General features: G+C 43.5%; 1 protein-coding gene across 8 annotated transcripts; it reads right to left on the bottom strand.

The window, feature by feature from the left end:
• Positions 1-8,173: 8,173 nt before the first annotated feature.
• EOGT (EGF domain specific O-linked N-acetylglucosamine transferase) lies at positions 8,174-25,772 on the bottom strand. 8 transcript variants are annotated; one of them, XM_063411992.1, is made up of 17 exons: positions 25,197-25,689; positions 24,709-24,755; positions 23,657-23,881; positions 23,190-23,290; positions 22,516-22,624; positions 22,335-22,429; positions 21,181-21,285; positions 20,016-20,122; positions 18,700-18,803; positions 16,061-16,153; positions 15,289-15,360; positions 14,712-14,798; positions 13,571-13,639; positions 12,687-12,748; positions 11,596-11,715; positions 10,525-10,627; positions 8,174-10,150 (listed from the first exon to the last, which is right to left on the bottom strand). In XM_063411992.1, the coding sequence occupies exons 3-17, from the start codon at positions 23,864-23,866 to the stop codon at positions 10,004-10,006; spliced, it is 1,584 nt and encodes a 527-aa protein (XP_063268062.1). In that variant the 5' UTR covers positions 23,867-23,881; positions 24,709-24,755; positions 25,197-25,689; the 3' UTR covers positions 8,174-10,003. The 8 variants fall into 8 exon arrangements, with proteins under 8 accessions (XP_063268062.1, XP_063268063.1, XP_063268059.1 ...); XM_063411993.1 differs by having other exon boundaries at positions 25,202-25,689; XM_063411989.1 differs by having other exon boundaries at positions 23,657-23,886; positions 25,197-25,687.
• Positions 25,773-26,136: the final 364 nt, after the last annotated feature.

Here is a 26,136-nt window from a genome sequence, read left to right as displayed (position 1 = left end):
ACACGCCCAGAGCAGCCCTACTCAGTAGACATGAGGATTTTAACTCACTGGGAACTGCTTCTAGTGATAATTATTAGTGAAAAAAAACAAAATTAAATGGAGCTGCTTACAGCAGAACTGTCCAATTTTTTTTTTCTGTGGAGTGCTGGCTGGGAGAGTGGTGAGCAGAGGTGTCCCCATCTCCAGGGCCATCAGACCCCTCCTCTCCTGTGACCTGAGTGCCACTGAAGTCCCAGGAGGGTGAGCTGTGGGTTTCAGTGTGGGCAGTGCCCTCCATCTCAGGCTGAGGGCAAAAGTCCAAAGGATAACCAAAAATGACATCAAAAAAGAAGCAGTTGGGATCTGGTTAACTCCAAGAGTAACAGAATATACTGGAGGTTAATTGACACTTGCCCCCAAAGGAGAGAAACTTGGGATTTCTTCTTAGTAATGAGAAAAAGGAAAAAAAAACTAAAAAATAATTTGGGTGTCAGGAATTTATAAGTGATGGAAAGATAATCTGAGGGACAAAAAAGCTGCATGGAACATGCTGTACTTACTTCACAACATGTCAGTGTCCAGCAAGACGTTGCCTGTGGTGGGATTTGCACAAGGATCTGCAGTCGTATTTCCATTCATCCTCCTTCATCTAAATGTTCCAAGCACAGAATTTGATAAGGAAGTGACTCTAGTGGTGCATTCAGGAGAAGCCCTTCTCACACAGCAGTGCTCTGATGTGCATTGCAGTGCAAATATTCTCCTGAAAGACACTTTAATAAAGGTCTCTATTAAAAATAGTCTGCCAGCAGAAGAGCACTGACTGTGTAAATATGATATTGGAGAGCTGGGAGAAAGTAAATATGGGAACAAGCAAACACTGTTCTGTCAGGAGGGGGCAAACCCCCAAAGCCACAGAAATAAGCAAAATTGTTTATTATTTGCAAAAGATAAGGTAAACGTGTTTAGCCAAGCACTGAGTCAGTGGGATCTGGGATCTCCTCAGCCCAGTCCCTCCTGGTGAGATCCAGCTCCTGCCTTGCAGGGACTGTCCCCACGGTGACAGCAGCATCCCCAGCTGATGTCACTGTACAGAGCTAATATTAAATGCTTTCAAATCTGATCAATAGAATAGAACTTACATGAAATGACCAGAAAGCCATCAGTTCTGTTTTTTGGTCCTAGACTCTCTCCTGAGTTCCTGACTGAAAAAGAAAATGTGGCTATTGAGTGAATAAAGCTTGATTTATCACACAGCATTTGAAAATGTTTTCTTTGAAGCATTCACTAACGGATATTCCCAACTTTTTCTTTGGCTGGAATGCTAAAAACATTGAACAGATAATGTCCAAGGCATTTTTGCAACCAAAGCCATAAGGAAGAGGTTTGGAACATCTGTGTTCCTCTCAATTTACTTAACCTTTATTTCTTTTTCTTCAGGGAATGTTCTAATACTCTGAACTGAACTATCTACCCAGTTTTCTTTCCCAGTTGGGGAAAGGCAGTGCTAGGAACATGACACCTTCTGGACCCTCCTTTGCTGGATGCAGGCTTTACCCACCGAGCCTGGGGGGAATGACACATTTGGCAGCATTTCAAACACCGAGCCCAGGGAGCAAACAAATTGCTGCAAGAATTCCAATCAAAGCATCACTCACTTCACAATGCACAGGCTCGTTTTTCAGCTGCAAATGTTCCTGTTGACAGCTCTCCAACTTTGTAATTAGTGACAAGACAGGGAATACTTTGCACTCCAGGTGCAGCTCCATCAAAGGGGTCCCCTGCCTCTCACTCAGACGCTCCTGCAGGGTGGGAGGTGTTGCCCGAATGGATTTTCAGAGTCCCAGGAGGGGCTCCAACAGGAGAGGGGCTTCCCCTGCACGGAGAGCTGCGGTGTCCCATTCTCCCACCCTCCCTAAAGGGCCACTGAGCCTCTTTCTCTCTCAGGGGAGCTCTGAGACCTCCAAACTGCACAGGAGGAGCATCACTTGAGCCCTGGGCATCACTTGAGCCCTGGGCATCACTTGAGCCCTGGGCATCAGCACATCTCCAGTGCTTGCTGGAGCTGCAGCACTGCAGTTCTGTGCTCAGCCCCTCTCCCTGCCCAGCCCTCTGCTCCTCCCCGAGCAGAGGAGCTGGGATGGGTGCAGGAGATGAGGGCTGGAGCATCAGCATCCCGCCCTGCCCCTTCCCTTCCCCTGCTGGAGAGCTGCTGACACGGACACACAAACAACTGAGAGCATTAAGGGACCAGGGAGGAGGGTGTTTTGCAAAGCAGAACGCAGGCTGCTTAAATAATGAATTAAGAGGCATCAAAAATGCCTATGTAAAAGGACAGAGAGGGAAGGGCTGATATTTTAGACTATGCTAGACCACAATGAATAAATTATAAGAAAGGCTGAATACTTTACTAAGTATAAAGACGTCTAGCAAAAGGAAAGTTCCTACTCTTTTCATCCTCCACTGGGTCCCAAATGAAGACAGAGTTGGGAGGGCTCAGCTGGTCTGTGGGTTTTTCTTTCCATGTACATTTTCATCTGGACTGAGGCATTTTTATTTAACAGCATCCACCCTGTCTTTAAGCCTTTCACAGCAGAGACAGGCTTGCTTATTTTTCTGACGCCGCTGAAGTTCTCCCAGTCATAACAAACCAAGAACACCCAGTCAGCGTGACAGAGATGAAGTGATGGGTAGGAGGCACATTTCATTGCTCTATCAAGGCCTGGGAGCAGTAATTGGTGAGGAAACAATCGGGAGCTGTCAGCTCCAAACACCCGCCCTGTGCTGACGGCCCTGCAGAGCCCTTGGTGGGTGCTGAGCCACGGCCACTGTGGTCACCACTGTCCCCTCGCTGGTGCCAGGCTCCTCCTGAGCCCTGAGCAGCACAGCCCTGCCCCTCCCTGTCCCTCACAGCCCCCTCAGTGCCCTCCTGCCTGTCCCAAGGGCAGGGAGGCTCCTACACCCGACAGGTGAACAGAATGGGGATTTTCATTACCTGCAAGATGCACAATGAATCAAAAAATGCCAAACAGGCAGAGCTGCCCACTGCACCTCCAGGGAATGTCCATGTTCTCACCTGACACAGATCCCTGGGGAGTGGCTGAGATGATGAATTGTTCCACTCATTTGCTGACCTTCCCTGTCCATGGCAGCCTTCCTCTTCTCACAGGACCTGCCCACCAGGCAGCTCTGAACTGCTGCCAGCCAGCATGGAATCCTTTAGGTTAGGAAAGACTTTTTACATCCTTGAGTCCACCCAGCAGTGCACCAGTGAAAACAAGATGAGATTTTAGGTGTTTCCTCACATGTGGAGAAGCCAACAACCCTGATTCAGCCACCAGAGCTGATGAGGAACACCTTGCTCTTGCATCACATCAGCCTTATGTCAATGTTTCCATCATATCACAAACCTTACCTGCTTTCCACCCTTCCTGCATGGCAGCTCAAACAATTCCTACCCTGTATTAACTTGAACAGCTTATTTTTGTTTTGCTCAGCTGCTGAAAGCCGTGGATCAGATGTCAGGCAGAGAAATCATCTCCTCTGGCTTTAGCCAGTGCAAAGGGATAATGCTGGACACCACAGCCCAGCCCTGTGTCAGCTCAAAGCTTCCCAGAGCTGAAAAGAAAAGTCAACCAATCCCGTCTTTAGGGACCAGCTGGGGGATAAATTTGGAAAGGGGACAATCTGCAAAGCTCAAATATTTTTCTTTAAAAATAACTCTCTTCATGGTGGTTTAAAAAATGGCTTAAAAAACCTAATCAGAATAACTTTATCACTTTTCAATATTTTCTTACTATTTTTGGAGTGTCAGTGGCCCATATTTCCAAGTGCACACCACCATCCTTCCCAGTGAACTGCACTGGAGAAGTAATCAGGCAGTGGAAGGTGCAGGGTATATTGCATGGCTGGGTGAAGTTCTGCATAAGTGAAAATCAAGACTTTGCAGCAAAACAGGAATTACACTAACTACTAAAAGGCAACAGTCTGGCACAAAGTGGTTTTAGAACAAAACATGAAGCAGGATCATGTTGCAAAACATTAACTGAAAATTATTTTCCAACACCAACTAAGTTGCTTAAAGAAAAACTGAAGAAAAATACACCAATATTATAGCATCTGAATCATCCTAGGCTAAAAGCTAAAATCTCCACGGATTAATTTTTTACTTCTACAAACGAGAAGGAGGAAAAACAAACCCATGGCTCCAGGAGCAGTTGCTCTGTGGCCGGTGAGCAGATTGAGCATCCGAATGAGGTTCCCTCTGAGCGTTGGGAAGGGCTCTAGTGACACCTACCGCACTCTGCCACAATAGGTAGGGACAGCTCTGCCTGACCTGGAGCAGGGTGTCCCTGCCAGGCCAGGGACATTTCCAGCCTGCAGAGACCCCCGAGGGGAGGCTGTGCCCTCCCGGCACAGCACCGGGGCTGGGATGACCTCCTGGGAGCGCTGAGACACCGATACAGCCAGGGAGGGGTGGCAGAGACAGCAGGGTCCAGGTTCATGTTCATGTTCATGTTCATGAAATGGGGATGAAGAGCCTGGAATGATGCAGGCTGGAAGTTAAAAAAGGGCTTTGGCATCGAGTCCAGCCTTTACTCCAACCCCAAACCTCGTCCCCAAGGGCCACAGCTCCGTGTCTGCCAAAAACACCCCCAGGGATGGGGCTCTCCCACTGCCCTGCACAGCCCCTGCCAGCATTTCCACCAAAACCCTTCTGGTGAAAAAAATGTCCCTAACACCCATTCTAATTCTCCACTGGCACAACCTAAAGCTGTTCCTCTTGTCCTGTCCCTGATCCCTTTTCCCAGAGCCTGTCAGGACCACAGGGTCCCTCCTGAGCCTCCTTTTCTCCAGCTTTATCAGTGATGATTCAGTTGATAACATTTTTTTTTCTGTTTCCTTTATCAAGACTATTTATATTCGACAGTGACTTTATTGTCAGCTCAATCTAGAGAATAACTGAGGCATTCGCAACTTTCTCTTTTAAAATCCTGGTTGAACGTCATCTTTTGTTCAGTTTTCAACAAACCAAACCCTCAAGCACCTGGCAACCAAAATTAACATTCCTGACACTCTTTTGTTCCCAAGTGATGGGGGACCTGAGCTCCAGACAATTGATTTCTCACCCACTACCCAAAAGCTTTATGCACTTTGTGTACTACACTAATAAATACTTTTCTAAAGGCCAAAACAAGGTCTGATTAAAAAAAAAAAAAAAAAAAAGAAAAAAAAGAAAAAGAAAAAAAGAAAAAAAAAAGAAAAAAAAAGAACAATGCTACTGTAGAAGTTATACATATTCAAAACAAATTTATTCCCAGTAATAGTGCAATTTACCTTTTTTTCTTATATCTCCATTTTGATTGCCATATAATTATTGGAAAGGGAAAGGAAGTCGAGAAAATATAAAGGAAATCAAGAGATAGTTTGTTATTTGAGTTTTATTCACCTATCCAAAAGATAATGGTAACAACAAATACCTAATGTTATATAAATAATAATAAATAATAAATATTATTTATTCTATTATATTTATGTACAAAGGTTAATTTTGTATTTTATCTATATTTTATTATTATATTATAAAAATATTTTAGTGTTCTAAGAGAGGACAGCAGCCAGGAAAAATTACACCTTGAAAGTGCTGTCAGCTCTACCCAGCCATGGCAACGTCCCCTTTCATCCTCCTTTCCATCATTTCTCCAGCACAACTCTCCAGGTCACCTCCCAGTTTTTCAGCCCTGTCCCTTTTCTCCACAGCCCCCCCTGCTCAGGGGCTGCTCCCCTCTCCTGGCTCAGACTCAAGGGAATTCAGAATTTCCCCCTCCTGTATCTCCCTGCTGTTTGTGACATGAATATTTCCACTCCCCTCATTTTTGGCTCTGTCCCAACAAGGTTTCCACGCATTTCTCTTGATTTATCACCACGTTCCCAGAGGTGTCCTGAGCTCCAAGCCTGAGAATGACTCCCTGCCTATTTTACCCATCTGAAACCTCACCCTTGTTCCTCCCTCCTCCCTCTCTCATTCCCTGTGTGCATCTCTCTCCCCCCAAATTTTCTAACAATCCATTTCCCACATCTCCCCCTCTTTCTTGAAAAGTCCTCTTTGATGGCCTTATTCACCATTTGCTGTGTATTTTACATGTATTGTGATTAGGAAATAGTTTGGCTTCTGATTTTGATGGCGTAAATTGTAATTTCTGTGCCATCTCACCCTTCTCATGAGACTGAAAATGGAATAAAATCTTACAAAACGCCTCTCAGGAGCCCCATCTCTGGGTCAGAAAAACATTTTTTCTGACAATGGATGATGGTCACAAGTTTTTCTAATAATTATAAGTTTGGTCCATTTACATATCAGGGGTTAATCCTCCAATTACAGCTTCAGGTAATAAAGTCATATTCCCCCAGTTTACTCCTCCCCAATTCACTTTTTTTTATACTTTTTGGGGCCTGAGGCTGAAAGGTGTCCTTGAGTGTCAGGCCTAGAGGGACGATTTTGTCAGACCAAAATGTGAAGACAGTTTCCTTACACTCTGTATGGAGTTTAGAGTTTTGCACTAATGCAGTACAGGATTTGAAAAATATAAAACTAAAATCCTGAGGCATCAGTAGCACCCTCACACCCAGGCCTGAGCTGAGGACCTGAAACGCAAGAATGAGGAAAGTTCATGAATGAGCAACAAAACCCAACCTTTTGTGGCCATTTCAGGGGAATGAATCCAAGGGGATTCAATAGCAGTTCATTTATTTCAGGCAAAAAGCCCAATCCATGAGAAACTCAGAGGAGTGGAAGTAAGAGCTCAACTTCAGGCAAACGCTGCAAATTGAAACAATTATTCAGTGTTGAAATCAAACATTTTACCCTTCTGAGCACATAAAAAGCTCTTAAGGAGAACGTTTTCTTCAGTTTTGCTCCTTACAAAATATCTTAAGGATTAAGAGATATGCTAAATCCTGAGTTATCTCATTAATGGTACTGGTAAGATTAACAGCAAAAATTAAACAATTCCATCATTACTTAATGGCTTTTAAAAATGTAATGCCTTAATATTTATAATCACACTCTTAAGATTAATAATGCTGATTTGCCACCTCCCCATCACAAACCATTTCTCACACTTACCCAACTTCCACAGAACTTCCCAAAGAAAAGAACCTGCAATTACATCTTTACAAATTCTGAAGTAAAAAGGAAAGAAACCACATACATCCATAAATTATTTTTTATTCCAAATCCAAAGGTTTATTCCAAAGGTCTTGGTTTATATTGTACAGGAAACACAGGCAATCCCAAAAGCAATCAGGACCTGAAACTTTACACCAAGTCTCAAAACTGAATTCATCACACAGATGCCAAGGTGCCCCTTAGACTCTAAGCTTGGGTAAACTGGAGAGACCAAAAAAATGTTTTAAAAAATCAGAAGTAGGAAGGAACAAGATTCCCATGGTCTGTTAGGAAAACTTAACCCAGAGCTATATCCTGCCTTAAGATCAAGTGGCTCATAAGTCTCATGGATTCCCTCAAATTCCAACTTCCAGACACACCCAAGATGATCCAGATCCCCCTCAAGTCACAATCCAGACCTCTGCTGCTGTCCAAACTCCATCAGGATTTATTGGCAAAACCCAAAAACCCACCCAAACCTTCTGCTGCTGCCAAGAAAAGCTTGTACTATTTGTAAAGTTAATCACCACAGTCTTTTCATTGCAGCAATATTAAGCCATAAAGGCTGAATAACATGTTGGCCATCAACTGTTGACACTGCACTCAAATCTGCTGAAACTGGTGAATGTTGGCAGGATATTTTGCCCATGGATTAAGTCTCTGCAGCCTCTCCTCCACACATATGTTCAACCATTTGTTTCAGTGATCACTTGAAAGAGCAGCTCCTCATTAGCTGCTCCTGTGCAGACCCAAGCACTCCCTCTCTGCCTTCAGCAGCATCACCTGCACCACAGGAAGTTAAATATGCACAAAGAATTTCACAAACCAATCTTCAAATGCCCAGCACTAAAGGCAGCAGTGCAGGATGGCAGCATCACCTCGGAATGATTCTTAAATAAACAGACCTGAAGGTCACTTTGGACCTCAGAACATCAGCCTGTCGTGGCAGGAGAAAGCAGAGATATGTGACTCCATGCAATTAATAGTATTTAAAACATTTGCCTCTAAAACCTGGCAAACTACCAAAAGTTTTACTTTTTTTTTTTTTTTTTTAATTAAAAAGCTTTTTATTTAAAAAAATTATGTGCACAGCTCATGATTAAATGTCTTCTTTCCTTTGACCTGCTTTCATTCTAACACAGACATTTTACAGGCTTAAGTTTTATACATGTTTTTACTTTAAAAACCCCACAAGGTAAAAACCCCCAACAGACACATACAAATACATGGTATTGCTCAAGGGCTTTTTTTTTTTTTTTTCCACCCTCATATTAAGAAGTGCAATTTTGCTTCTATGGTCCTTTAAAGTGAAACAGTTTTCTCCCTCAGGGAAACAACACTCTCCAGGAAGAATTGCACCACATACACAAAATATGTGAAGGTCTCAGATCCATATGAAAATTGTGCTTACAGTAACTCATCCCTAGCAGCACAGACAGGTCAGGGAATGCACCCACACTCTGTGAAATTGCTGGGGAAGGGAAGTCAATACCATCTACAATTAGAGCAGTGAAATGTTTGAATTTACCAGAACTCTCCTGCTTTTCCATACAAATGTGTGCCTGTCCTGAGCCACCAGGACTGTGTGGATGAATTGCAAGTCCAGCACAGGGATACATTCCACAAAAATCCAGAATTTAACACAGAACTCAAGGGGTTTATCTCATTGAATTTGATTCTTCTACATATCTTTCTGACCCCACTTAAGACAAAAGAACTACTACCTTTATTTTCCCCACTAGAACATCTCAGTTCCAGGGGGAATTTCAAGAACTCAGCTTTGGTTTCACATTCCCTTCACTGAAAACAGTGAACTGTGCTACTGGCTTTGGAAAGATTTCATTTAAATAGTTTTCTGGATTAACTTTTCAACATTTTGAGGAAACAAGAATATTAAAAATTGGGCTTTTAGTGACTCCAAGGACAGGGTTCCTCATCAATTCCTTTCCTTTCATCTTCCACTCTACACATTTTATCATTTGTCCTTAAAAAACCTAGAGGGTCATTCCCTTTAGAATCCTCAAAAAAAATCAAGTTTTATTCCAAGTTTTATTTACTCAAGTTTTCCAATGCAGAGTGCGCTGGTTTTTGTGAAAAAGTAGGAAACACCCAGATTACCTGAAATTTTAAGTACTCACTTAGGAAAATATTTACCTGCTCTGAGACAGAAAACTGACTGAACCTACTGTGCAGACCTCTGGTATTGGAGCATTTATAACTACAGGGACAAGATTCAAAGTTTATATTTAAATGCAAAATCATAAAACTGTGCTAATGGGAAAATGTTTCTAAATTTTAAGTAGAAGCTTGTAGTGTCTGTTGACCCTGGATCTACCCCAGAAATCCTTACATGAAATGGGTGGACATTTCTTTGTATAAAGAGAATTTCAGAACCTGGAATGTATAAATACAGTGCAAAAACCCAGAAAGAGTCTGAAAAATAGTTTTTATATATCAAAACCTCCCAGATTAGAAAAGAATTACAAAGACAAGGCATGGTGCTAAGAAGTGGTCTGACAAATTAATGGGTTATTTCCCTCGTGGGGGAAATTTATTTTTTTGTGGGCTTGTAATGACAGGACAAGGGGGAATGGCTTCAAACTGACAGGGAGTGGGTTTAGATTGGATACAAGGGATAAATTCTTCTCTGTGAGGGTGCTGAGGCCCTGGCACAGGGTGCCCAGAGAAGCTGTGGCTGCTCCATCCCTGGAAGTGTCCAAGGCCAGGCTGGACAGGGCTTGGAGCACCCTGGGATAGTGGAAGGTGTCCCTGCCATGGAATCAGATGGGTTTTAAAATCCCTTCCAACCCAGGCCATTCTGTGATTAATTAAAGACAGTATTTCAGTCAGAAGTCTAATTTAGAATTCATCATGTTTTACCCTAAACGGCCACTTCGAATGCTGTGAAACATGATTTGCAGCCAGAAGCACCAAATACATAAATTCTTCCACATCAAAGGAGTAGTTTGTAAATTTTGGATGTTCTCCCAGTGTTGGGTGGTGTCCCTAGAAAAACAAGATAAGGACTTTTAGACAGGAAAAGAAAGATCAATACACCTTCCATTCAAAAAAGCAAGAAAAAAATTGAAGATCTTCCATTTTAATTTATTATTCCTGATCCACTGATCTGCTCTGAGGCAAAAGAATCAGCAGAGGAACTGCATAACAGCCATGCTATGAATGGTTCATGGCCAATTAATTTCATTTCTCCTCTTCCCTCAGCCATTAATATCAAATGATTTCTTAATCTTAACAGGGAAGCTAATTTGGCCTAAAAATGAATATCATATTTCAAATACCAGAACATAGGTAGGTAAAGCAGGATAACTGTGAAGTCCTTCAGTTACAGCACCTCACCCTTCCAGTGTGGCCATCATTACCTGATCTTGAGGGAATACTTTATTTTTTTTCCTCCAAGTGATGTAATGAATGCCCCTCAGCCTTGCCAAATCCAGGTAACAACGTTCATCTTCACAATTGTATCTAGGGACAGGCAGAAAAAACATATTTACAAACAGAGATTATGCTAAAGTCACCAGGGTGAAACAGGAAAAATTAGAAATGTCTCTTGCCTAGTTCTAAGGCACCAAAACCATGGACAAATTCTGCTCCACTGAAACAAGGGCTGCCTTCTGCTCTTAAGATGTGACCCTGGAGGCAGTTTGAGGCACATCTGCATGTCAGACATGTCCCTGTCCAGCTGCAGCAGCTCTTGGACACGTGAAAAACAACCCCTGAGTTTCTGAACTTATTTGGAGACTGGACAAAATATTCTCGAGCCAAGACTGTCCTGCAAAACACCAGTCCTGCAGCCTTCCCACGGCAGAACTTCCCAGGATGGAGAATTCAGAGCTCTTCTAACAAGGATTCTGGATTTCTGCTTTGTTCTGTGGATTGGAATGTCTGCTAACACCCCAACTTTGTGACAAAATATGTCTAAAAGGAAGCTACAAGAGAAATTTAGGCAAAACACAATGCAGGACTGACCTTGGCCAGCAAGCTGGTGCTCATGTCCTGAGCAGAAAAAGGAGGATATAAAAACCTCCAGGGGTTTGCTAGCACATAATCAATTCATATCAATAATAGCCCTGGACATGGACATAATCAATTCACCTGGATCACTAAAACATCATTAGATCTCAGATTTGCCAGGCAGAACCTGAGCAATGAGGTTCTCTCATTGTTTGCCATTTCCCCATTATATTTATACCACAGAAGATTAAGAAATCACAGGCTAAGCCCATATGATATAATTACACTGTATTTTATAATGAAAGCTTTCTCTGTTTTGATCCCCAGGAGAGGAGGCTGCCAAATATGAAGTCTAAACAAGGCTGCAAGACAAACATTCATGGTCAAATAGCAGGAAGGGAGAGGCTTCATTAGCACACAGCAACAAAGAGGGGCAGTTTGTGTGCAATTGAGGGGGAAGGAGAGACAGACAGACTTACAGCTCAAACACAACAGCCCAGTCTGGCAGGAAGAGCAGGTGGGTCAGTCCAGCTCCATGAATGCCAATGAATATATCAGAGTTGTGGGTAATTCTCAATTGCTCCGAAAATTCAAGTTCCCTGCAGACAACACAACAAAAGTGGTGATGATGTGGCAGCTCTATCCACCCCAGGAGAACGTGGGGAAAGCACAAAAGTGGCTTAGGGGGATACTGAAAGAGAGAACTGATTTTTTTAAGGAACAATACTAAGAATCACAAATGCTGCAGCCAGCAGGAACTCAGCATGGAAGTAAAAGAAATGTGGGCAGGTTTCAAAACTTCACAAGAATTTGTTTCAAAAATATTTTTGTCAACTTGAAATTTTTGTAAGTTTAAGGGTTTTTCCTTTTACTTGCCTTTTAAAAAATGCATCACCTTAAAACCCAAAAACTAAGAACAAAATACTCCAAACAAAACCTAAAACCCAGCATAAAAGACCTGTTTCTCAACTGCATTCATTGTGATGTCAAATACACAAATAAATATCCTCCCACAGTCTCTGTCTGGTCATAACACAGATGCCTCAGTGCTGCTTCAGTTTCTCACTCTTCTGCAGGTGGAGCTGCTGCCATTTGGGACAGGCATACATTGTTTGGGAACTTTTCCTTCAATCCATTTCTTCCTGCACAGCGCCTACTGCACCTGGCACCACAAACTGACCTCAAGTGGTGTCTTCAGGGGCCACCAGAGCAGCAAATAATCAGAGTTATCACTGATTAATAAACTAAGGCTCATGTAAAATAAGACACTGACATCATACAAGAGAAACCCCTGTTAACACAGTTATTCCAGAGCAATATGCAAAAAGGTGATGGGAACACAGCTGGGAGAGGGAACAAAAGAGATTTCAAACCTTGCTCGTTGTACAGTGGCTTTAACTTGTGCCTAATAACCCTGAGGAGTGCATTATGGAATGGTGTGCTGGACTACCTCACCCAACACTTTTCCTTCCCAGTCCTTGGATTCTGCCCAGGCTGGAGCTGGGGACAGACACAGCTCTCAGCAGCCACAGGCAGCAGGAGCTCACACCAGTTCCCTCCACAAACTCACTTGTACTTGTAGTCCACCACTCTGACCTCCAGCGTTGACACCGTTTTCAAAGCATTCACAAGCTGGGGAGAACAATAAAGAAACAAGAGTTTAGTGCCCTCCTTCAGGTAATTTCTCCCTTGCACCCCTGACCTGGTAAAGATAAAATCATCTTCTCTCTTTGCCATGATACCAGAACACAAACTGTGTGCAGCAGTGGAGGCATCAGCTGAGGACAGCCCAGCAGACACGACACAAATCCTTTGCTTTGTCTGTTCTGCCACTGAGCTGCACCACACCAGCCTCAGTTTCTCCCTGCATGAGGTGGGGATGGTAATCCCAATTCATTTTTGCCAGGCATTAACAGCAGAGAATGAAAACAGGTATGAAAACATTAAATATTATCATTTTACCATGAAAGAAACTTTTACAAAAGTCCACGAAATTGCATGATTCAAAACCATAAATCAATATGAAAATTCATTATGTTCTGAGTGCACAAACTCTGATACAAGAGCTTGTACATTCCAATCTGCAGGCATTACAAAGGGTTTTCTTGGGCTTCAACACTGGAGATGCTATAAATAAAAGGAATAATCTGAAAGTGAAATAATTTCATTTTATCAGAGGATCTGCAGTGTCTGTTTGCTCAGAGGAAATACTTTTAGTATTACATTTGTAGTCTTTCAGTGGATATTTAGAAAGGGCAGCAAGGTTCAGTGTCTGGGGTACAGAAATGGAGACTGCCTGGAAGACATTTTAGAAAAAATTAATATAAACATTAGATATATTAGTCTGAGATTCGCCAGAAAATAGATGTCTTGGCTGTACCTAAAAAAAAAATTAGTCCAATAGGCAAATTTTAACTTTTAATAAGTATTTTTCAAAGATATAAAGGACCACACCTCATTCTGGTTTAATATTTTCCGGTAATCTGTGCTGCGTGCGAGGATGGTGACTCGAATTTTCCCATCCTAAAAAGAAAGAAGCAGCAGTGGATTAGCCAAGAGGCAGCCCTCACAAAAAAACAATCCCAAACTCTTCTGTGTTTACTTCTGGCAATTATTTGAGCAGCTAAATATGTTCCTTCCACATGTAATAAATAGGTGATGTAACCACCTTAAAATTCACATCGTTTTCTGGCAGATTCAAAGCACCAAAAACTTTGTGAAAGTCTGATTATTAACCAAGAACTAAATATTTTCTGAAAGATTTATTTCGTTCAGTACAAAAGAGCCTTTGTATTACACATTATATGGCAGTTTCTGAAAGCTGGAAAGCAGCTTTCTGGATGGCTTGTGCACAAGTTCCTTGGGAAAAAATATTTTACTTCTATAACAGTTCCTCCTTTTACCTCTTTTAATTAATTGGACTCACAGGGGTGAGCGTTCCAAGTGAAATAAAGAGATTTAACTGCATGACTCCCATTAGTGTCAGCAGGAGAAGCATAACTAAATGCCTGTGCAGAGCTCTGAATGTGCCCCTCAGCAATAACATGTGGGCTACTCTCCAGCAGACACTTGGACCTCAGCTAGCCCAGAACTGCCCTGGCCACCAAGGCAACGTGCAAAAAGCACCAGTGTGAGCAGCAGAGGAGGCCAGAGCAGACAGATGGTGCTGGGCAGGCATGGAAGGATCAGATTCTGCTGTTTCCAGCTCTGATCCCAGCTCAGCAGTATCCAAGGGGATTGATAAAGGGCAAGCTCTGCTCTGCTCTGTGGGATCCCCACTCTGCTCCATGGAAGATGTGTCTGACCTAAGCAGGAAGGACACAAGGAATGGGTACAGGGATGAGACCCTAAGGCCTGAGGGAGAATGCTCCAAAGTCTGTCCTACAGAAATAAGATAAAAGGGCAACTTCCACGAGCATACACAAATGTTGTCTGAAGGCCTTTGCAGGGAAAACCCAAACCCTGAACATCACAGGGAAGGACAAAAAGTGCACAGATACACCCCCATTCCCCCTGGGTTCAGTTTGTTATTGCTGTTCTCTGGCAAGAACCACCAGCTCCACATTACAGCAGTTGCATGATGCAGTTATCACACCTTGGGTCCTTCCTGGGTAATATTTAATCTGTGCAGCACATGCTGAGAAAAGGCTCGGAACAGCCCCGTGCCATGGCAGCCAGAGATCTGAAATTAAAAAAGCAATTGTTAATCTAAAAAGTCATATTAACAATTAGAAATTATTGCTCAGAAAACTGAGCTTTGTGATCAGCTTTTTACCATTCTTGTGGAACAAAAGCCCAGTATCATGCACTGTGCTATTCACTGCAACACAAGTGGCACTTTCATTTAGAAAGAAATATAACTCTCTCTAGTGCTAGAGCCTGAGTGTGTGAGCTAATACCTTCAGGGAAGTCTGACTGTGTTCAAGCTCTTGTGCTCTGCAAAAACACCAGTTAGTTCACAGTGCCCACCCATTAAAGAGGAATAATGAGCTGTGACACAGGAGGCTGCACACAACCAGCTGGAATAACTAAAATCCCAGTCTTTAAGGGAAGATCGTTCTGTTTGGAGTTGGAACCTTCACTGCAGTGAATTTCATTATACTGGAGGGATTCCCCAGCTCAGATTCCCCCCGCCCTCCCCACAGTGGGAAGGGATGGATGAAGGGACTCACCAGAGGTGTGTTATAGAACAATCCATACCGCATCCGAGGCAGCAAAGAGAACACGGCTTCCTTAAAGCACACCTGGGAAGGGGATCACAAGGAGTTACACCCCACTGCTGCCTTCCCCCGGGCCATCCGCTGCCAGCCCTGCTCCTAATGAGCCAGCAATTACCGCTCCTGCCAAGGACAGCCCGGCTTCCTCGGCTGTGCAAATGAATAGGACAAAGAGCCCAAAAGAGCTCCCACTCCCAACATGCAAGTGTGGGAAGAGGTGATGAAACAGCCCAAAACAGAAGAAACACGGACTAAAGAGAATGAAACCAGTTAGAGAGTTTATGACTAGATTGAAGAGGCTAAAATGAGCTCTGAATGAATGGATGCTTTTTTTTTTTTGGTGTAATTTTTTTTTAGTGATAAGCAGCAGGAATGCCGAAAGCTACAGAGGCAAAGAAAGACCTCAGGAGGAATCTGAAGACTTCAGAAAGACCATTTGAAACCCCTTAACTTCAGTCGGGAGTCCTGCAGAAGCAAAACCCATTCATAAATACCACCTCAGGACACAAAAGTTAGGTCCATCTATATAAAGGACAGACACACCACAGAATCAGGTTACAGCTCTGTCTCTTGTTTCTGAGTTACAATACTCACATTACACAAATTAAACATGTATGGAAAGTATTAATGCTTTCCTCTGGAACACCCATAACCCCAAGCAGCTTGAGAAGTTGTCATATTTGCTCCCTAGTGACAGTGAATTAAAACAAAATATAGAATTTCATACCCTTTTAGAGTCAAAAGTTTTCAAGTGAATTATTTCATAGTCAGTAAATGCCTTCCATGTCTCACTGAACAGGTCGCCGTAGCCATAGGAGCTCTAGTAGGAAAGCAAAAAATAAAAAAAAATGGTACAACAGTTACAAACATGCATAATAGAACCTCTCTTCATGATTTACAGATTCTGTATATGAGTTTTAATACAGTTAATATGTTAATATGTACAACACCACCACAGGACCCAAGGCAGCCTAGCACAGAACACAGACATTAGACAGCACCAAACTGTGTTTGCACTGGCTGATAACTCAAATTACCTCTCAGGTAGTTAATTTTTAATAAAAACTTCTATAAATTAACAAACTAGACAATTTCTTCCATAACAGAATATAATTTGAGTTAGGAGTGAGAATTACTTACTACTTTTCCCAGAATCAACAGAACACAAGTTAAATTTGAAGTAACACAAACATAGGGATGGTAGAATGCCCAAACCTCAACACCTGAGATTCAACAAACTAAACCACCTGGGAATTCAAGTGCAGCACTGAAGTTTGAGGTAAAAAATCACAACAGGCTTGTTTTGCATTTGCCTGTTTTGGGATAGTCACTGGCATATGGCAGATGTATCACAAATTGAAGGCAATGCTCTGATTTGATGGAAGAAACAGCTAAGAGGTTTCTACACAGAGCAGTAAAAACTTTCCCCTTTGCAGCAACATTCTGTGGGGATCTTTTAAAGAGCCATTTCTCCCTTGAAAGTTATCCCAGCAGCAGGGGCTCCTGCCTTCAGTCTGTCACCTTTCCTACACATCCCAGGGCTGAGTCACCACCACTCGCTCTTTGAATGCAATTAAATGTGCCCTCAGCAGCCCTGGTGCACTAAAGCTGAAAACAGCACCTGATTTCTCACTAAAGCTTCCTTTCAGATCTGGGGCTGGCTCAGGCTGCTTGGAAAGTTGTGTGGGAACATTCCCAATAAGAAATTTGAAAATAGGATAATGACAGATGATAGCAGGAGAGAGCAGATTCCTGGTGAAATGTAAAAGAATCTAAAGGGCACCAGATTTCCTTCGGTTCAAGAGTCCTTGCTCTTGCTCTGCCATTAGGTTTTAGTGAATTTTACAATCCAGGCTCCCCCTGGACATGTATTACAAGAACTGCTCTCCCCGATTAGAAGTGGAGAACTGATGAAAGCACCCCTTTCTAACCCTCCCTGCTCTCCTTAAAAGTGCTTTATAAACATTTCTTCCCTGCACTCGCAGAGGATCTGCACACCAACACCCAGTGGAATTCCTACTCATTTTCTGCTTTGTTTAACCTACATCTAAGGGCATTACTCCTTAATAAGAACAGTAGCTAGGAAGTATGGCCAAATCTAATTACATCAAGAAAAAAAAAAGAGAATGAATAATAAGCTCAAGTCCACCTTTTGATGAGCTCAGACAGCTCATCAGCAGTTGACTGGTGCCATCACCTGGTTTTACACAGCAATGAACTCGGGCTGCCTGAGCAGGTAACTCTCATTTAAAATGATAACACTGTGGCACTGCTTTGAGTGGTACCTTTGAAAGAGTTGATTCTGCAACACCACATAAGACAAAGAGTTGCTTTTCAAAGTCATTTACAATGCTGTCTGACACCCGATCTTTCCAGAAGGCAATCAGAGCTGGATTAACAGGTCCCTGTGCATCGCCTAGAGAGCTCACTTAGCTGACAGATGGCACTGATTTTAGCTTTAAAGTAAAACAGAATTACAAAAAAGAGGTATTTTCTAGCTAAAGAGGTTTCTCTTTAAACAGCAAGCAGGGGATATTTGCAGTTCTCTATTGATGTTTAGTTGTCTTAGCACTAAATACTCTGGAAAGAAAACTCAGCACTACATGATCACAAAAGAGATGTGGAGCAGTGTCATATTCAAGAACTGTTATTTCTGGACCTAATTATGCACATTATCTGGCATATTACAGATTGCCCAGTTGTTATTATTTAGTTTAATACCCTCCTACACAACTTAAATAGTGTCCAATAAAACTAATATTACTCCTAAACACAATCATAGTTTCAACTCAGCAGTTCAGCAGAGACAGCCCCACTTAAAAACTTGTTTTATATGTTATCATAGCAATGTGAGAGGTGACTGAGGGAAGTGACTGCAAGAAGGCTACTTAAAGGAATTAAATATTAAACTCTATTTTAATATATATAAGGATTTAATTTAGCTGTTTTCTTTACTACAAGCTGCACATTACTGATTTACAAACATGCAAGACTGCATTTCTTTTTAAATATAGAAGAAACAGTTGAGCAAATCTACTTCAATATTCCAAGAGAAGAAAAGCCTACAAAACCCAGTTTGAAATTCAAATGCTACAGATCAGAAATACTGATGAGGCAATTTTTGAGGTCACACCAAAAGAAAGGCATTACCATGTACTAGCAAAGCTGAGCATTCCAACAGCACATGGTTTATCATAGAAAATCTGTTCTCTGACTATTACTCCTGCACTCGTATTAAAAGGATCTAGAAATGTCTCAGTTCAACATGGCTATGCCCACAAGAGATCTAAGAATTGGCTACTAAAACCTTCAGAGCCTCTATAAAGCAGAAACACAACCCCTCACAGGTATGTTAAAAGCACTTACAGTGTCCCACATGACTATGTTGACATCAGTACTGAAGGAATTATTGATATGCTGGGTGATGTAGAGATTGACAAAATCACAGAAGTGATGGTACATATTAACACCTGAGAAAGAAAGAATTGTTAGCAAAACACTGCATTACTTGCTCCACTTTTATTTGGTTTATGCATTTTTTCTGATTAGCATCCTGGATTTTATATGAGCTTCCCCTGCTTCTGACTCATGGAATCCTCCTAATACACCCTAAAAAAGGAAACACTAAAAGGAAGGAATCAAGGAAAGAAATCAGAGGTAAAATGTGTTTTTAAAAGGTACAAATGAGTTAGAAGAATGGCCAAAGGAAAGAATAAGATGAGCTTCCTGTGCTATTTCTCTTTACAGTCTACAGCTGATTTCTAAAGGCTGTGAAAGGATCTCCTGTTTTAACACAGCCCAGTCATAAGGAAACATGACAACTGCCCTTCAGCACAGGTCAGGGTTCTGCCTGAGTGGGGCTCAGGGAAGCTCTGTCCCTGGGACCACAAGACAGAACTTGTATTTTCACACAAGTCATTCCTCAGGTCTTCTCTCTTGTTCATTCTCAGTGCACAAAAATCTTCCACAAAACCAAGGAGGGAACACAAAGGAGGTACCACAATCCAGTTCCCTGCAACACCTTTGTTTAAAATGTCAGGCAGTGGCAGGGGAAGAGGAGGAGCTGGGGTCACAGCTGCTGGTGCCACAGGGACAGCACACACCCACCAGCACCTGCCCAAACACAGCTCACCCCACTGCAGCTGCTCGGTTTGCCCACCCTCCTCCATCAACACGGGGCTGCACCAACAAAAAGGCTGGAGAAGCTCAGAAACTGAGATTCCTGAAGGTGCCTGGGTGCTGGAACACCACTGCTGTTCCCCATCCTCCCATGCACACAGAACCCTGCTGCTGAGCACGTCCTGCAGGACACAGACACCCACACTTTGTGTTTCATGGTGTGGAACCTGCCATGCACAAACACAGTCACAACAGCCTCCAGCACAGAGTCAGGCACTGCCAAACCACAGGCCAGAGAAAAACTGTGCAGGGCAAACAACAGGAAATCGTTCTGATTTTGTTTTAAAATCACCTGTGAGAAATTGTAAGATTTTCAAATTTCAGTTTCCAAGTTCGTCACTGGAACTACACCAAAAAAAGGAGCTAAAAAGCAACATCATTTTTCATATTACAAGTGAACTTTACTGTCACAAAGGCATAATCTAGATGGGCAAGTTGAATATGAGGTTTTTTTACTTCAGTACAAAAAAACCCTAAAAAAATAAATTAAAGATACCAATTACCTGCATCTAATTTCATGAAGTACGTTGGCTTTTCAATAACAATGTCACACTTCTCATCTTCTAGAGGCCTGAAGTCTAAAGCAGTGAATGTCTGGAGTTCTGCAAACCTAGAAAGATTCAACCACACAGAATATGCTTTGACATCAGCTCATTTAAACAAATGTACTTCATGTGTCTCAGGTTTAGTAACTGTCCTTCCAGTCCATTTCAGTTAACAGGACTGCTGAAAACTGATAGAGTCTGACAATTAAAATGATTTGAAATTATAATGGAAGGTTCTTCAGGGCTTCTAGAGGTTAAACACTGCCTTTGATCTCAGGAGTGAACAGCACCTTTGATCTCCAAATCAAGGCAGCAGGGATGTAACAAAGAGCTTCAGAGCCTGGATCTGTGGCTCCATCCAGCTTGATCCGCCTTGCCAAAGACACTTAAGGGAGATTTCCATGCTTTGGTTGGAATAATGAATGTAGAGGCAGTATTTGTTGTGCCTGCATCTAAAGAAGGATGAGCAGTTGTGATGACAATAGCAGGCAGAGGAGAAAACTTCATCTGTAGCAGTTCTTGACTTAAATTAAACATCAATGAAAAATGAGGGAAGAAAAAGAAAATACAAGCAAAGCATAAAAAATAATTATTATATGGACCTTAATGGCTCCAGTTCCTTCATCAATTAACTGGCAAGGCAGCTTTGAAGTGCAAACATGCAAACTGATGCTCTGCACTTCCTTCTCAGCCTGTGGACTCAGCCCACCTCACATTCCCTGAGCACATATCCTCACCCTCACCAAGGGCTGTGTGAAATCACACACAAGGGCCAGCTTCAGGCATCCCACCCCAAAACAATCACCCCTTCTACACACAGATCAGGCACAGCACCAGCACCCTGCCCAGAAAACTCCTGAAGCTTAGAACTCCCAATTGCAAGATGTTTTCACATCTTTTGCTGCTGCAAATGAGGCAGGACACAATTACACACAGCGTGGTTCAGACTTCCTGCAGAGATGGAATTATCAGAGGTTTCTAATGTGAACTCTCAAATTTAACTTAAAAGGAGCAAGTCTTTCCTCAGTATGAAATCCTCTACACACAGCTGGGAATGCCAGTGACAAAAATCAAAAATAATTAGCAAGTGAACTTGGAAGCAGTCTTGACAAGAGATTCTTACCAAGACTGCAGAGGGCTCTTGCGTTGACCTTCAGCCAAAAATGCTTGAACATCGAGGGTGCAATGACCGCCAATTTCTCCCTTCTGGAAAAAGTCTTCTTTGAATCTAATGCAAATTAGAAAAAGTCTATCAGCTTTTGTGTAACAGTGCCCTGCAATCTCAATTGCATACTCAAGCCAGTGCTACTTACTCTCAGTTCAGCAGGGCACTTCATACATATTTAAAACCTGAGTATTTTTCTCAATGTAAATCAAGAATTTCCCACAACTCCCAAATAAAGACAGTGCTGTCCTTGAAGGTCTAGACCTCATCTTAGAAAGCAGCACTAATCCACCCAGAATGTTATTAAGAATTATTTACACGTACCCAGATGAGTAATTTTATTAGATTTTGCTTCATGACAGTGATGCATCGCTGTGTGACAGGACCATCACTGGTTGGAGTTTTTGTTTGTTCTTAGCAATTTCTAAGCAAAATTCACCTCAGATTTCACAACCTACTTCACTACCCAAGGATTTTATGAGACATATGAAGAGTGGGGCGCAAGAACAAATTTCCTGAAAACAAGTTGCCAGCTAAAAGCACAGTCTAAGCTTGCAGGACAGGCTGTGATGATGACAAAACCCAATCTGAAGGGTAATATCAGCCTCAGTCATGAACCACATCAAGACAGTCACTTCAAAAACAAGGCAGAGAGTCATGCCAGCACCACTGGAATGGTTTTGTCACCCAATATGTAGCTTTTTAATTCAGGATGTGGGAGATCCAGGTTCAGATCTCTCCTCAGTCACTCAGTATCTAAAAATGCAGGTAATGGTATAAAGGCACAGGAAAGGTCTTGGCTCCTCAGAGTATTTTGCACATCATCTGATCAAGGAAGGACCTGACTGAAGACATGGAAACATCTTCCTCTCCTCCATCAGGGAGGATTTCAGTCACCCATCATCATTCCATAAAACTGAGAACTTGGGTTTTTACACCACCACCAGCAGCAGCCAGCAATGGAGAGGTGTAAACCCTTACAGGGCTTCAGCAAGAAGCCTCTGCTCAGCACTAAAAACCATGGCAGCAAGCAAAGCAGCTTTGTTAAAGAAATTCTCAAATCCTTTTCCCTGCCATCCCATTTTTTGCTACAACACAGAAAAATCAGAGACCTGTCGTGGTTTCTCTTCACAGCTCGTAAATCAATGTACAGGTTTGTTGCTCTGCAATGCTGAAGGTACCGGGAACAGGTCAGAGATGAATCCCCCTGTTAAGAACAAGTAGAATCCTGTCAATAACAAAAATTATTTTTAAAAGCAAGGGCAAAGCATCACATCTGTCAGAAATACCTACTGTTACTGCAGGTTTGCAATGGGTTTTCACTTCACTGAGCCTCTCTTGAACATATCCAAAGTCTGCTTGTTTCCAGAATATCTGCTGGGCTGTCTCAATGTCACTTGCCCTGATGTGTGAAGGAGAGAGGAAACAAATCAAAGTCCTGTTGCTCAATTCTAGTAATAACTTCAACAGATAACATTTTTCTACTGAAAGTGGAACAGAAGAACCAGCCAGTTCTTTTATTGGCATTTAAGATGCCAAAACAGGAAGCACTTATCAGCTGCATGTAAGAGAAAACATCAGTGACAATTTAAAGCTATTCTCCCCTAAAAGGGTACAATTTTTTTTTTCACATTTTTTCCTCTGTTTTTAAAGCTAAGAAAGGAAATGCAGTTATTTTAGGAATCTGAATTCAAGGCTAAATCAGAATAATGAAAACACTCTGGCAGGAAGCATTTCTAGCAGTATTTTTTTCCTTAAAAAGTTAATTTTTTTTAATCATGTTGAAAGGCTCATGATGCATTAATACACACATTATATGCATATATACACAGGTGTCCACAAAAAAACACACTTTAAATTCTAAATATCACAATAATATTTACTTCACAGCTATATTAAAGTGAGCACTACACTATTTTTTTACCATAATGCACAGTAGACAGAATTTAATTTAAAATTAAACTTACCACCCAGTTTCAACATAATCACACACTGGGTAACTGAACCTGTTCTCTGATCTGCAAGATTTCTCATAACCCCAGCAGGATTTTAGTTTCTTCAAGTGTTTCTGCAACACAGAATGACTGAATCAGGTTTTGCAACAGGAAAATGGGAAGTGACTTAAGTAAGCTGTCAGCTTTTAAGTGACATCATGCTCATAAATCTTGCATAAAAGGCTTCTGGTTCAGTCTGTTTTAAAAACAGAGTTTGAGAAAAAACACCCAGCCTCTTCATGCACAGCAGAGGCTCCAAAGTGGACACATATGCACAACAATATTACTCTTGTCTTTTATGTGTTCTAAGACAAACCCTCTCCCTGACTAATTGGCAAGGAGACCAATTAATCACCATCTTCAACTGCTACAACTCCCAAGAACAAACCACCCCAACAGGACATTTGAACAATAAAAAAACCAGTAAAAAGCAAACTTACTTTATATGGGCAAAGAGCATCCTGCTTACAGATGTCAGCAACGTGCTGGTTGTTGTGCAGAAAGTAGGGGATATGCTCATCTGGCAAGTTGATGGCTTTGTAGCTATAGAGTGGCTCTTCTGGAATGTTTGGGAATTCAGTAGGATTTTCAGCTTGGGAATTAGCCAGAATTTCTTGCAGTAGCAATCCAAACACAAGCAACATAATCATGGCAACCTGTGAGTTCTGTACTTTATAAATAAAATTCAAAAGAAGAAATTAACATATCTGCAGCATTTCAAGCACACAAGACAAAATTTACTCAAAGTCAGACATAGTCAAAGAATTTGTACTGGCATTTCTGGGGTGGTTTCTTTTTCCTGTGAAGACCAAACTTTCACTGAGAGGCCAGACTGCACAGCCTCAGGATTATCTTTGAATCATTAGTCATTGAGTGTTATTACGCACTACAAACTCCCAGTCAAGCTAAAATGGGTGTGTTTACTTTAGCTAAATGCCAAGGGATCCTGAGAGTCCAGTGTGGAAACTAAGTATAGAGCATGTAATATCCAGTGAGAAGGGAGAGAAAGTAGAAGAACTGGGGGGAGGGGTGAGAAAAGAAGGATTTTTAGTTAAGTATGAAAATAATACATTCTCCACTTTGAACTAATCATTAGCTGAGAGAGAAATAGGCAGACATAAATAGAGGGTCACAGATAAGTTTGTTACAGGATGCCTGGTTTTAGTGCTTAACATCACGATAAAGATACTTGACTACCGAGTATATTATATATATATATATTCTATATATAATGAAAGTGTATTTATATATATACACACGTACACACACAGGCCCACACATCTGTATACCCTAAAGCTGACTGCATACCTTCCTGCTAATACAACCTTCTCATCTAACACCCCTGCTTTGAACCATTAAACTTCCTGAGGAAAATAAAACGTATGGCCTGTATCTAAACTCCACCTTTTTTGGCGTTATAATTTGCTAAAATTTGCATGCTTGCTTTCAACCAAAGCCTTTAGCAAAATTCCTACGATACAAGTAGTTTTACCTGTTTGGTTTGAGAGGAACCACTTCAGATTTCCCAGGTACAGAAACCTGGAGCGGGGGAGGAAGGAGGAGTTAGATACGTCCTGCAAAAGGAGATTTCCTCAGGACATTGTCCTGCTCCTAGGGACTCGTTCCCTGCACTGAGAGCAGCTTGCACAGCCCGGGCACTGTGTTGACCCCTCACTCGGGTCCCTTCCCCGGCACACAGCCCGGGGCATGGCGTGTTTTACAAGGATCCCACCACAAACCTTGCGGTGCCCCCAAAACACGCGGCCCCCGTACCCGTACCCCGGCTGAGGGGCTGTCACTAAGGGAAGGTGCCCAGCATCCTGTGCCAGCCGTGCTGGGCTCCATGATAGACCCAGACCCGGACCCAGCCTCTGGCCCAGCCAGACCTGGTGCCTGAGCCACGCTTGCCATGCCCGTGCTGGACCCGGCCCCGCCGCCCTGCCCTGCGCTCCCCCGCCCCGGCACAGCATCGCACCTCACCGCGCCTCAGCCCCGCCGGCCCCGAGGAGCCCCGCGGCCCGCGGGACCGGCCGCTGCTCCTGCTCGGCGCTCTCCGCCCGCCTCAATCCTCATGTCCCGGGGCAGCGCTCGGCCCGGCCCCGCCGGGCTCGGGGGAAGCGCCCGTGCGGGTGTGAGGGAGGGGCGGGCGGCACCGCCGCGCCCGCCCCGGCACCGCCGCCGGGAGCAGCCGCGGCCGCGGGGACCGCCCCGCCCGGGCGGCGGGAGCCGGGCAAGGAGGCAGGGAAGGAGGCAGGGAAGGAGGCAGGGAAGGAGGCAGGGAGGGAAGGAGGAGCCGGCCGGGCCGCGGCGCAGTGGCCGGGCGCGGGTCGGGCTCCGGCGGCGCGGCTCAGGTGGGGCCCGCAGCCAAGGGCACCTGCCCGCGGGGGAGCGGCGGAGGAGCAGCCGCGTCTTCCTTCTGCTGCCGGAAATTAAGCGCTGCCGCCCCGGGAGCGGCGAGCGCAGGATGCGGAGGAAAAGGGCCTTTTCCTGCCGCGGCCCGGCAGGAAGCGCAGGCTCCGGCACCCCATTGTTCCAGGCGTCCCCCCGAGCCCAGGCCGGCAGCAGCGGGGCCGGGGCCGGCCCGGGAGCGCCGCGCTCACGAACAGCCCCAGGAGCAAGGGCAGAGGTTGTTCATGGATGCCCTGCTGTCCTGACACACGGCAGTGCCTGCGCCGGCACCCCGCACCCTCCTTCGCTTTGACCCAATTCCCGCAGTGACCAGCGCCGGGGGAGGCACAGGCGCCGACACTCAGGAGCTTTAATCCTCCGCCACAGCTCGGAGCTCTTCTCCCCTCGTTCCCAGGTGGGAAACGAGGAACAAAGGCTCAGCCCGAGCCAAGAGACCTGCGAGACACCGCGGGCAAAGGTGCTGACACCGCTCACCCGAATGAAGGAAATCACTCTAAATGTCACATTATCC

This window comes from Prinia subflava, chromosome 14 (assembly GCF_021018805.1).
Source record: "Prinia subflava isolate CZ2003 ecotype Zambia chromosome 14, Cam_Psub_1.2, whole genome shotgun sequence".
Lineage (NCBI taxonomy): Eukaryota > Metazoa > Chordata > Aves > Passeriformes > Cisticolidae > Prinia > Prinia subflava.
This window is presented reverse-complemented; position numbering and strand designations above follow the sequence as displayed.

What these genes read in the sequence shown, in the direction of transcription:
- EOGT (XM_063411994.1), bottom strand. Translation starts at nt 23,866, where the DNA reads ATGATTATGTTGCTTGTGTTTGGATTGCTACTGCAAGAAATTCTGGCT. An exon ending in GTGAAGAGAAACCACGACAG is followed by an intron (nt 21,286 to 22,334) that starts GTCTCTGATTTT and finishes AATTTGCATTAG; the next exon opens with ATTCAAAGAAGACTTTTTCC. An exon ending in TGTTCTATAACACACCTCTG is followed by an intron (nt 14,799 to 15,288) that starts GTGAGTCCCTTC and finishes TTTTAATTTCAG; the next exon opens with ATCTCTGGCTGCCATGGCAC.